The sequence below is a fragment of the Heptranchias perlo genome, chromosome 13, assembly GCF_035084215.1.
Source record: "Heptranchias perlo isolate sHepPer1 chromosome 13, sHepPer1.hap1, whole genome shotgun sequence".
Lineage (NCBI taxonomy): Eukaryota > Metazoa > Chordata > Chondrichthyes > Hexanchiformes > Hexanchidae > Heptranchias > Heptranchias perlo.
The window spans coordinates 63996878-64009154 of NC_090337.1; the positions used below are offsets into that span (position 1 = coordinate 63996878).

General features: G+C 46.0%; 1 protein-coding gene across 4 annotated transcripts in view; it reads right to left on the reverse strand.

The window, feature by feature from the left end:
* The window catches only part of dzip1l (DAZ interacting zinc finger protein 1-like), a 300747-nt gene that overhangs the window by 44794 nt on the left and 243676 nt on the right, over window positions 1-12277 (reverse strand). For 3 of the 4 annotated variants that reach the window (XM_067995596.1, XM_067995594.1, XM_067995593.1), the window contains exons 15-16: window positions 10951-11099; window positions 8625-8796 (exon numbers count right to left, since the gene is read on the reverse strand). In XM_067995596.1, the coding sequence (XP_067851697.1) occupies window positions 8625-8796; window positions 10951-11099 (321 nt within the window). Of the gene's footprint in view, window positions 1-6581; window positions 8797-10950; window positions 11100-12277 lie in introns of those variants that run through there. The other variant, XM_067995595.1, reaches the window with a different exon arrangement.

Consider the following 12277-nt stretch of genomic DNA (forward strand, 5'->3'; position numbering starts at 1 on the left):
AGAGAGGTAGAAAATTAGACTATGAAGGCTTTAGGTAGCGGGCATGATCTCCAACCTGGAAGGTTCCTGATCTTCACTGTGGGATCATGGAACAGGAGAATAAGAGAGAGCAAGAGGGTCCTCTTTATCTCCATCTCCGGCGTCTCCCACACGTGAGTGCAAGGGAAGTGAAGCATAAAAGTGCAACACTAGTGCCAATATTTTCTCAGTTTTGAACTTAAAGCCATTACCTCCTCTTTCACTTGGTCCATGTCTCCAAGATCCCCCTCTCTCACCATCTGCACGATTCCCCCTTCCCCTTCATTCATTTGAAATATCCCTTCATCTGCTCCCCAGCAAGTCTCCATCTCAAGCCCTCCTCCCCTACATCCCCCTGGTGTTAGCTTCAGACTCTCCTCCCGCTCAGTACAACCTTTCCTCCCACCTCCACCTACCCTTTAGTTGGGGCTGGACCAACATTGTTGCCACCAGTGAAGTTAGGGAATAGGCCAGGGATGGGCAAGGAGCAAGAGACGAGTCTTGTGGCCAATAGACAATACTGGGAGGAGGCCAAGCAGAGGATTTCAACCTTGGGAGTGGTTGAAGATTTTTTGGTGCCTTGATGACTCAAAACACCAATTTCAAGAGGGTATGAATCCATAGTAGGAATTGCTTAAAAGCAGAACTCATCCATCAGGTTTCCCATTCATTGTCCTCCCCTGGTTAGCACCTGATTCATTTTTTCACAATCCCACCCCTGGGGTTCAGTAGGATGCACGTACTTTGTGTTTTTTTTAAACTATTAATATGAATATGTACTTTTTTTTTTATTATTCATAAATATTCCGCAAAAAGTACAGGAATATTATCACAAGAAGCAGCGACAATGTTTCAGAAAGTGGTGTAAAATACATGATGGAAAGGCTTTATTTTTACACTTTGTGTTTATAGGCCTCACTCCGGTTTGCTTTTCTCTTGTAATCTTTGTCACTGGCCTGGCAGAATTAAGTACAATGACCAAAAAAAACCCAGAAATTTATACTATTATTATTTTCTTTGATGAAATGTGCCTCAGCCCTAACAGAAGTCCCCCCCACTGCACATTCATATTTTTAACAAGAGCCACCCAGCTGACTGTGTGTGATCTGCGCTACAAGAGCAGGTCAGAGGCTGGGTCTTCTGCGGCGAGTGACTCACCTCCTGACTCCCCAAAGCCTTTCCACCAGCTACAAGGCACATGTCAAGAGTGTGATGGAATACTCTCCACTTGCCTGGATGAGTGCAGCTCCAACAACACTCAAGAAGCTCGACACCGTCCAGGACAAAGCAGCCCGCTTGATTGGCACCCCATCCACCACCCTAAACGTTCACTCCCTTCACCTCCGGCGCACCGTGGCTGCAGTGTGTACCATCCACAGGATGCACTGCAGCAACTCGCCAAGGCTTCTTCGACAGCACCTCCCAAACCCGCGACCTCTACCACCTAGAAGGACAAGGGCAGCAGGCACATGGGAACAACACCACCTGCACGTTCCCCTCCAAGTCACACACCATCCCGACTTGGAAATATATCGCTGTTCCTTCATCGTCGCTGGGTCAAAATCCTGGAACTCCCTTCCTAACAGCACTGTGGGAGAACCTTCACCACATGGACTGCAGCGGTTCAAGAAGGCGGCTCACCACCACCTTCTCAAGGGCAATTAGGGATGGGCAATAAATGCTGGCCTTGCCAGCGATGCCCACATCCCATAAACGAATTTTAAAAAAATTAGCAGCATTTTGTGCTCTGAACTCTCTTCCACCTTTAATTGGGGCAGCGACTACCCAAGTCCATTCCACATTGGGTCCTTACAGCCTGAAAGCAGAGGAGACTTTTGTCCATCAGTTTGGGTTGGATTTGAATCCAGTTACCAAAAGCAAAGGCCACAATCTAACCCAGGGCATCACCCAGTCCCCCTTTGCTTAATCTTTAAAACATGAAATACTCTTTCACAAAACTACATCAAGGCATCGTGTTAAGCAGCACTGCAGAATGGTTGAATGGCACTTTAGTTACATGGTTGCATGCTACTTAATGCAGAGCAGTGGATAGACGGGCTCTGTTGCTAGGCTACGACACAAGCGTGGAGCTCAGACGGAGTCAAGCACAAAGACTGGTGGACCCAGCAAACCGTTAGCGTACACAATTTTAAACGTAGATTTCTTCCTCCTTTTAGTTTTAAATTTGTTCTTGGGATGTGGGCGACACTGGCAAGGCCACATTTAGTTGCCCATTCCTAATTGCCCTGAAGGCATTAAGAGTTAACCACATAGCGGCGAATGGAGTCACGTGTAGGCCAGACCAGATAGGTTCTCTCCAGTGAAGGACATTAATGAATCAGCTGGGTTTTTACAACACTCAGCAGGTTTCCTGATGCCAGTCCACAAATTATCAGATTTTTAAAAATTCAATTTCATGGTGGGATTTGAACTCTGAACTCTTGGGTTGCTAGGCCAGTGCCATAACCACTAGGGTACCTCATCATTACTTCTGTCAGTTTGTCCTTACCGCTGTCGTGTTTAGATCTTTGGCTTTGTGTTAAGTAAGAATGTGAGGCTTTATTTCTTAAAATAAAAATAAAAAAGTGTTGTATTGAATGGATGGAAAAGGGTGATTGAAAAATGAAGTCCAAGTGTTCTCAAGTGTCCCTCATGAACTGCTTTTTCTGGGACGTAAATGCTCCAATTCTTTTTAAAGTTGTTCCTGAATCTGCTTCCACCCCCCCCCCCCTTTCAGGCAGCGCATTCCAGATCATAACAACTCACTGCTTAAAATAACATTTCTTCTCATCTCCCCTCTGGTTCTTCTGCCAATTATCTTAAATCTGTGTCCTCTGGTTACCGACCCTCCTGCCAGTGGAAACAGTTTCACATTTACTTCAAAACCCTTCATAATTTTGAACACCTCTATTAAATCTCTCCATAAGCTTCTCTGCTCTAAGGAGAACAATCCCAGCTTCTCCTGTCTCTCCACATAACTGAAGTCCCTCCACATAACTGAAGTCCCTCATCCCTGATATCATTCTGGTGTGTTCACGAGTGTGCGAGATGCGTTCCCGGTGTGTGACACTCCCCACAGGGAGTGCAAATTGGAGGAATCACCTCCAATACCCAAGTATATTATGATCAAAACCATGAGGGCTGGAGTCATCAATAAAGGCACTGCTCACTGATGAAATATACCAGGCTCTAGACCTGGCCTTTGCTAAGTTACCTGATTTCATTAAGCGCAGTGGTGCCGAGGCTCCCACCTTGCTAGGCAGTGACCCCTGTCAGATGAAAACAGGATTGTGCTCAGCCGCAATGCCCTCCATGGCCGAATAGACGGCCAAAGTTCACTGTCTAGGCTCATGGATGAAGAATGGCCACTCGTGGGAAGTCCTGGAGGCAGAGACTGTGGCATCACACCAGGGCAGGAACCACCCCACCCCGCACGGGAGATAAAAGTTAGCACGGATTTGCTAAATGAAATACTACTATACTATGAAGGGAGAACTGGGGGAGAGGGGGAATGAGAGAACAACCCGAGAAGGAATCGAAATTCAGAGGACCTTTTCTGAAAGCCATTTAATTATAATTCAGTGCTCCACTGGAGTGTTAGACTAAATTATATGCTCAAACTCTCTGGAGTGGGGCTTGAACCCACAACCTTCTGACTCAGAGGCAAGAGTGTTACCACTGAGCCTAGTCCATACTATAGACTCCACAAAATGGAGGTCGAGTCTAAAAAATGCAAAGATAAATGAAAGGGAAAACTGTTGCAGACGGGTAAAAATACTTTGAGTTTTAGCTCAATTATGAGGATGTTTGTACCCTTAATTCTGTATATCAAACTCTGTGACTTGCTTTCAATCAATCCTTTACATTCGAATGCCTCAGTGTTTAAGCTCAAGACCATTTCACCATCACGCTACACAAACAAGTCTCAGCTGAATGGGTTGGTTGAGTATTTGTACAGTCTTGGGTGTGTCACAGGTGTCTTAGCATTTGGTTCGGAAAATGGTCCTACAATGAGATTTAGCATTGAGCAATTTTTGTTGACTTTCTCTGCGTAATAACTGATCTGAGATCACCGACCAACTTGTCATTAACTCTGACTCCCCGAGTCCAAGAACAAATTCCCACCTCCATCACCTGTGAGCGGGCTGCCTAGCGCAATCGAACGGCACAACCAGAAAGCTGCCAGGGTTTGGTCGCTGGCCTGTGCTATTAGCTGATCTCAGGCCTGGGCTGAGTTCACTCACATGGGTGGCCACTCGCTTAGCTGGGATGGCGGCCTCAGTATCTCTGCAATCAGCTCCAGTATCCCCGAGCTTAGGAGAGGCAAGAAAAAACATTTTGAGCAAAGGGTCCCTGCTCCCGATCGATATCTGGGGACCCCTGCTGGCAGTTGCTTGTGCATGGATATCATGCGTGGACAGGATCAGACCGGGGTCTTGCAACCCCACACAGTCGAATGTCCCTGCTAATGCTCACGGTCTTGGTTCACACACAATGGGTGAAGCAGAGGGTAGTTGATGGGAGTGCATTCCAGCGTTCATCAGCACCCACACGAGAGAAAGGAAGAATGCTGAGTGGGGACACTTGACCAGGAGGTACAGGACCCGGTCAAAACTGGGCTGTAGCTACGTAGCATTATGTAGAACTGGATGATAGGTGGCAAGGCAGCAGCTTCAACTGCTGACAGAAGCCACACCAGTCCAAACACATCACCCTCAAAAAAACAACAGAGGATCTCAATGAAACTTAAAAACAGTATCGCTGCTTATCAACGGGAGCCATGGTTACGGGCAGCAGGTTCCAGCCTCTGAGCAGATACTGAGATCAGATAAGTGCTTTGCTGCTTTTGTATGTGCCAGGTAAGGCAAATATGCCAGGAAGGGCGTTAATCGAACTGATGTGGGCTTTCTCGATGCGTCACAGTCAACCGAGTATTAATCACTCTCCTGATTAAGGTGTGTTGGAGCTCCTTTGGACCCCGGAGGCGGGGGGAGTGATACAAACACCTACCTGTACATAGCTCGAGTGCGCTTGGTGTCAGTTGCGGACGGGGCTGAGGTTAATCAGGCAGTGTCCAGGACAGCAGCGCAGATGGTACGAGCGAGTGGAGCTTTCGCGTTAATGGGACGTGGGGGGTGGGGGGAAGCATCGCTGACTGGTACCGTGCCCAGAGATACAGTGTACGGCTCCAATCTGCTACGAGGGAGACGTGCAGAAAGCACGAGCCAGTGACAGCTTTTATTTAGTGAGCACTGCAGCTCTGTTACTGATAATTATTCAGGCCTGTCCTCTTCCTCTCTGCCTCTCGCTTAAGAAGGACATCAAGACCAATACACCTGGACATCACAACCCTTATAAACACTGCAATTTCCAAATATGGGCATTTGACTAAGTGATTCCAACTCATGTCACCTTCAGTTTAAGGGAAATGTTATGCAGAGGAAGAAGCCTACAAGAAGTCATACTGCTCGAAAGTGAGGCTTGCCTTAAAAGGCCAATGAGTGGCTTGGTGTCTCAGTTGATAAATATTCTGGCAAGTGTGGTACTGAGTGATGCCAGACCAGGGAGGCCCAGGTTTGATGCCCAGTCTGTGCTGAGCAGGTTGACCTCAGCCGGGGCAGTAGTTTAAATTGGTCTCACTTTCTCCAGGTTGCCAAGGGAGGAATAAAAGAGAATATAAAAGAAAAAGAAAAATTGGCCAAGGTTCCTGCTCCTGATCTCTCTCCAATAGGCCCTACTTAAAAGGCCATCTTTTTGGACGTGAGTTAAGGACAGGATCTAGTTCAGCTACGATGCCCTCCTCCATATGATGGGGTACAGTCGACGATGGGGTACAGTCCATAAGAGGATAAATTCCATTGTGGGGACGACGGTGGGGGTGGGGACGACGGCGGGGGTGGGGACGACGGCGGGGGTGGGGACGACGGCGGGGGTGGGGACGACGGCGGGGGTGGGGACGACGGCGGGGGTGGGGACGACGGCGGGGGTGGGGACGACGGCGGGGGTGGGGACGACGGCGGGGGTGGGGACGACGGCGGGGGTGGGTTTGATGAACACGTAGAGCCGCTGACAAGGTAGAGTCCATGGTAGGGCATGATCAATGAGAAGATACAACCAATGATAAGGCAGATTGTACATGGCCTGTGGAGTTGGTGGGCTAAATGCTATTTTCTCATTTAATTTCACGCTGTGTAACAGGACTTTACACGCTTAAGAACAAATCGTAAATCTTATTTTCATTGTGACCGACAAATAAAAATTCACAGCAAGACCCTCTTCAGGAATTTCCCAACAGCAATAGAGCAGGTGTGGAGCAAACAGCAAGAATGATAGCTATACTGACAACATAGGTGAAGGTACCAGTGAGGTGCAAAAACCTCCGGAGAATTTCCCAATATTCTAGGCAGTGCTGCCCATGAGGAAAATTCAGCGACGCTGCAATTTTAAAGCTTAACACCCTGGAGAGACCAATTGCAACAGTTATCCTGCCAGCGGCAGTGTGATGTGACAAATACACCACTTCTAGAAGACGCTTTCAGAGCACTGGAGGCAGTAATGAAATGTACTGAAGACGCAATTTGTTTATTCTGTTTCACACAATAGAGAACGAGACACAGTTTCAGAATAAGTATAAGGATACACTCAGTGATCCCAGTGGAGGGGCATGCTCGAAGAAAATGCTGCTGATCGGTGGACTCCAACACTGCAGAGGCTATTCCCTAACCTGTGCTCCCTTTGAGCGCATCCCCTCACTGGGATCAGTGAATTTGCCCTATACAAAATTTATATATAACATCACACGATCAACTCTAAACACTCCTCTTCCCCCATCAGAGTACAGACTGGTCACAATAGAAACCAGAATAGATTCTGATCATTAACAGAAAGAGGTTCCAATTTGTTAATTCCCATAATTCTGCCATCAATAAGCAGATCAATTAAGGGTAGTAGATGGGATATAAAATCGGCATAAGGTGACGGTGTGCACGCTCGCGACTGGGCTGTACTCTGTTATACTGTACTGGAATGCACTGTACTGCGTTATACTGTACTGGAATGCACTGTACTGTGTTATACTGTACTGGAATGTACTGTACTGCGTTATACTGTACTGGAATGCACTGTACTGTGTTATACTGTACTGGAATGTACTGTACTGCGTTATACTGTACTGGAATGTACTGTACTGTGTTATACTGTACTGGAATGTACTGTACTGCGTTATACTGTACTGGAATGCACTGTACTCTGTTATACTGTACTGGAATGTACTGTACTCTGTTATACTGTACTGGAATGCACTGTACTGTGTTATACTGTACTGGAATGTACTGTACTGCGTTATACTGTACTGGAATGCACTGTACTGTGTTATACTGTACTGGAATGTACTGTACTGCGTTATACTGTACTGGAATGTACTGTACTGTGTTATACTGTACTGGAATGTACTGTACTGCGTTATACTGTACTGGAATGCACTGTACTCTGTTATACTGTACTGGAATGTACTGTACTGTGTTATACTGTACTGGAATGTACTGTACTGTGTTATACTGTACTGTAATGTACTGTACTGCGTTATACTGTACTGGAATGCACTGTACTGCGTTATACTGTACTGGAATGTACTGTACTGCGTTATACTGTACTGGAATGTACTGTACTGTGTTATACTGTACTGGAATGCACTGTACTGTGTTATACTGTACTGGAATGCACTGTTCTGCGTTATACTGTACTGGAATGTACTGTACTGCGTTATACTGTACTGTACTGGACTATGAGGTTGTGTGTCCTAAGGATGTGCTGCGGTGAAATTTACAGTGTCCCAGTCTCTCAGATCAGAGAAGTGGATTTCACTGCTCTCCTCTCCTATCAAGACGGCACAGACGCATGCTGAGGTAGGGCCAGTCACTGGCTACACTCCAGTATCTTAGGGGACAGGATAAAATTCTGACTGGCGTTGAGCAACCTTCTATTGTTAAGAGGTGCGTATGTGTGTACATCAAGCAAGGACAGAACTGGGTGCATCTGTGATGCCTTCCGCTGTCAAACAGCCTGTCGATATTCACAATGCTTGGGTGAACTACCCGAGGGTGGCCTGTAAACGGTGAACCTGGCCTCCCAGCCTGAGGCAACATCTTCAACAGAGCATGGGAGCAAATGAGGAAAAACACTATAGCCCAGTTCTGCATCATGTGACAGGAAGTGGGGGGGTTAACAAGGTTATGACACCAGATGGGGAGTATCACAGTGTCAGCTGACAGGAAGAGAGCGTTTACTGACAAATACTGCAACACACAGCATCGTCTCAAGGAAACCCCTTCCCTTCCTCTCAGCTGACCCCATTAAACAGTATCATAACTGAATTTTTATTAAAAGAGGTTAAAAATAAATGTTATGATTTTCTTTTAAAACACTCACATTTCCAGCTAGTCTTTTTACAAGCCCCATATCCAGTAAATGCCGAGGTCAAAGGTGAATTATGGCTGTGCAAAAGACAGTGTCACTTTGATTTAAAAACTTGCAAGCAAAAAAACAAAGCAGTCCTTTTCTTTTGGTTGAGTGTTAAGTTCAGCATGCAGGTAGTTCTCGCTACCAACCTGCCCCTCTGCTGGCCGATGAGCTCCAGACACTGGTTCCCTGAGAGAGGGACGGCTCGACACTTTGCCTGGGCACTGCCACTGGCTTCGAGATCCTTCCCTTCAAAGCAAACTCTTCCGACACGTCCTCGATGGACGAGATGTCCAGCTCACTCTCTTCGTCATCTGACAGCTGCCAACAGAAAGCAGAGATGGTTCAATCCCGGCATATGCCACGACTGAGATACCCTGGGGGGGAAGGAAACAAGTAGGGCATGAAAGGCAGCTGAAGTCCCTGTGAGTGTGAGTGTGCGCGAGTGTTAGTGAATGTGTGTGTGTTAGTGTGAGTGAGTGGGTGTGTGCATAAGTGTGAGTGTGCACGAGTCTGAGTGAATGTGTGTGTGTTAGTGTGTAAGTGGGTGTGTGCATGAGTGTGAGTGTGAGTGTGCATGAGTGTGAGTGAGAGTATGCCCTGATTTAATGTGCACAAAATGGGGTGAAAAAAATCTTCATTTAATGTTGAAATGGGTTAGGCACCAGTGTAATACCAAAGAATGCAACCCTGAAGGCTCAGGGTCATCTTTGGTGAGCTGCCCCAGTGGGACAGTAGATTCGTTTTTCTTTATTCATTCTTGGGTGTGGGTGTCGCCAGCATTTATTGCCCATCCCCAAGAAGGTTGTGGTAACCGAATGGCTTGTCAGGCCACTTCAGAAGGCAGTTAAGAGTCAACTATATTGGTGTGGGAGTGGAGTCACACATAAGCCAGACCAAGAAAGGATGGCAGGTTTCCTTTCCTAAAGGACATTAGTTGGGTTTTTACCACAATCCAACTGCTTCAAGGTCCCTTTTATTGATACCAGCTTTTAATTTCCAGGCTTTTCTTTAAACTGAATTCAAATTCTCAATCTGCTATGGTGGAATATGAACTCCTGTTCTCTGGATTGTTAGTCCAATCTAACAACTACACTACCGTACCCGCATGGCAAAATGAATGTGGCAAAATGACCCACCCAAATCAGAAAGGCTCCAGCTTGATTCCCAGTGGGTTAGTTGAGCTAAGTTGGGGCACACCTGGGCTAGGGAAGGGAAATATTGTCCAGGGCTCCCTCCTCCCGATCATTATCCAGTGACCCCCGCAGGGATATACGTGCAGATGTTGAGTGAGAATGGGATCCTCTCAGCTGTGCTGTGTAGGCCGTTGACGCTCGCTGTCTAGGCTCACTCGTGAAGAATGGCCACCTCAGTGAGGCACTAGGAAACAGGCAGTGCCTGTGGAACTGCAGACCGTAAGAAACAGAGCCTTCACAAAAGATAGGAAGAAAACCCGAGGCGGGGTGGGGGGGTGGTGGGGGGAGGGAATGAGGGGAATGAGGGAGAAGGTACTTGACTGATAAGCACACAACTCTCTTGAAACCTGTACAGTAGTTCTTCACCGTGATTCAGCAGGTTATTGTGAAATGGTTGCAGAGCTCTCAGCTGGTCTGCAGTAAGGCACAGCACTAGGAACAGCTTCACCTGTTGACATAAGCCGCCGTCTATGGAACCATACCCAAACATGAGTCAGGAGAAAAGAACATTAGGGAATGGGTGAATTCCTACATTACAACAGTGACTACACTTCAAAAGTGCTTCATTGGTTGTAAAGCGCTTTGGGGCGTTTTGAGGTCGTGAAAGGCACTATATAAATGCACGGTCTTTCTTTCTATCGTTAAGAAGGAACTTGCATTTGGATGGCGCCTTTCACATCCTCAACACATCCCCAAAGCACTTTACACCCAATGGATCGCTTTTGAGGTTTTAGTCACTGTTGTTATGTAGCCAAACCCAGCAGCCAATTTGCGCACAGCGAGGTCCAACAAACAGCAAATGAACAATCGATGATAAAATCTGTTTTTGATGGTTGAGGGAGGAATGTTGACCCGGACACCGGGAGAACTCCCTGCTCCTCTGCAACTGGTGATCCTTTACATCCACCAGAGCATCCCAACAAGGCCTCATTATAATGTAAGTCAAAGGCCAGACCATCGTGGGTCTAATGCGGAATCACGATCCCAGAAAGGCAATAAACATAGTCAGCAGGCCCAGCTGGCACTTTTCATGGGAACAGAAGAGACTTTTCTTTCCCATTCAATGTCCCTTACCTTTCTTCCTGTCTGCTTCCGCCCAATAATCAAAGTAACAATAATCTGCTTGAAAGCAGAGAAAAATCTCATCTCACAAAGAACTCTCTCCTGCCCCCCACCCCCAGCCAGGTAAATAGAAATAATTGGAATAACTACTGCAACGTACAGGGGACAAAAAAGGAAGTCAGAGTGCGCCAGTTAACGGTATCGAGGGCCTCATTACCTGCAACTTCTTGACGATGGAGCTGTCTTTTGGAGACGATCGAGGTGTAGCTTGGGGAGCAGATATGAGTTTAACACCCCCGATGGGTTTCTTCGCTGGAGAACTTAGCTGCTTCTCCAGACTCTTAGTAATGCTTTGAATCATAGTCCCTAGGGAACAGGGGAAAGAAAACAGCATCTCAGACACTGTCCAGAGCACACTTCCCCAGCAATGGTTTGGTTATAACATGTTTAAGACACACACATCATCTCCGCCACCATTATCATCATTGTCATCAACATCACCATCCTCGCCATCACCATCTCCACCACTTTCATCAATATCACCACCATCACCATCTTTATCACCACCATCACCATCTTCATCACCACCATCTAGCACCGTCACCATCATCTTCTTCATCATCACCATCATCAATATCAACATCAACACCTCAGCACCACCATCATCACCAACATCATCACCATCGCCATTTTCATCATTACCATCACCATCTTCATCACCACCAACATCTTCATTATCATCTACATCACCCCCACCATCTTCACCATGATCACCACCATCTTTACCATCATCTCACCATCACCATCATCACCATTGTCATCTCCAAAATCATCAACATCATCATCGCCATCTCCATCAACTTTATCATTTTCATCATTATCAACATCAATATCACCTTCACCACCATCAATAACATTAACAGTCACCATCTTCACCATCATCTTCACCTTCACCATCACCATCAACATCATCAACATAAATATCAACAACATTATCTTCATTACCAGCATCATTACCGGCATCATCATCTTCATCATCACCAACTATCACCATCATTATCACCATCAACATTAACATAATCTTCTTCAACACCACCATCGTCTTCATTACCATCATCTTCATTACCATCTTCACCATCAACATCATCTTCATCATCACCATCAATATTATCACCAACACCATTATCATCTTCATTATCATCATTGTCATCAATATCAGTATCAACATCAACATTTTTATCTTCATTATCAACATCATTATCGATATTATTGTCATCAACACCAACATCATCTTCATTATCAACAAGATTATGGTCAACATAGTCAACATCAACATCAAATTATCATCTTCATTATCAACATTATTGTCATCAACATCAAAATGATCATCTTCGTCAGCATCAACATTATCATCTTCAATATCACTGTCATCACCAATATCATCTTTATTATCACCATCAACATTATCACCAACACCATCACTATCAACATCATTACCATCAACACTATCATCTTCATTATCAACATTATTGACATCAACACCA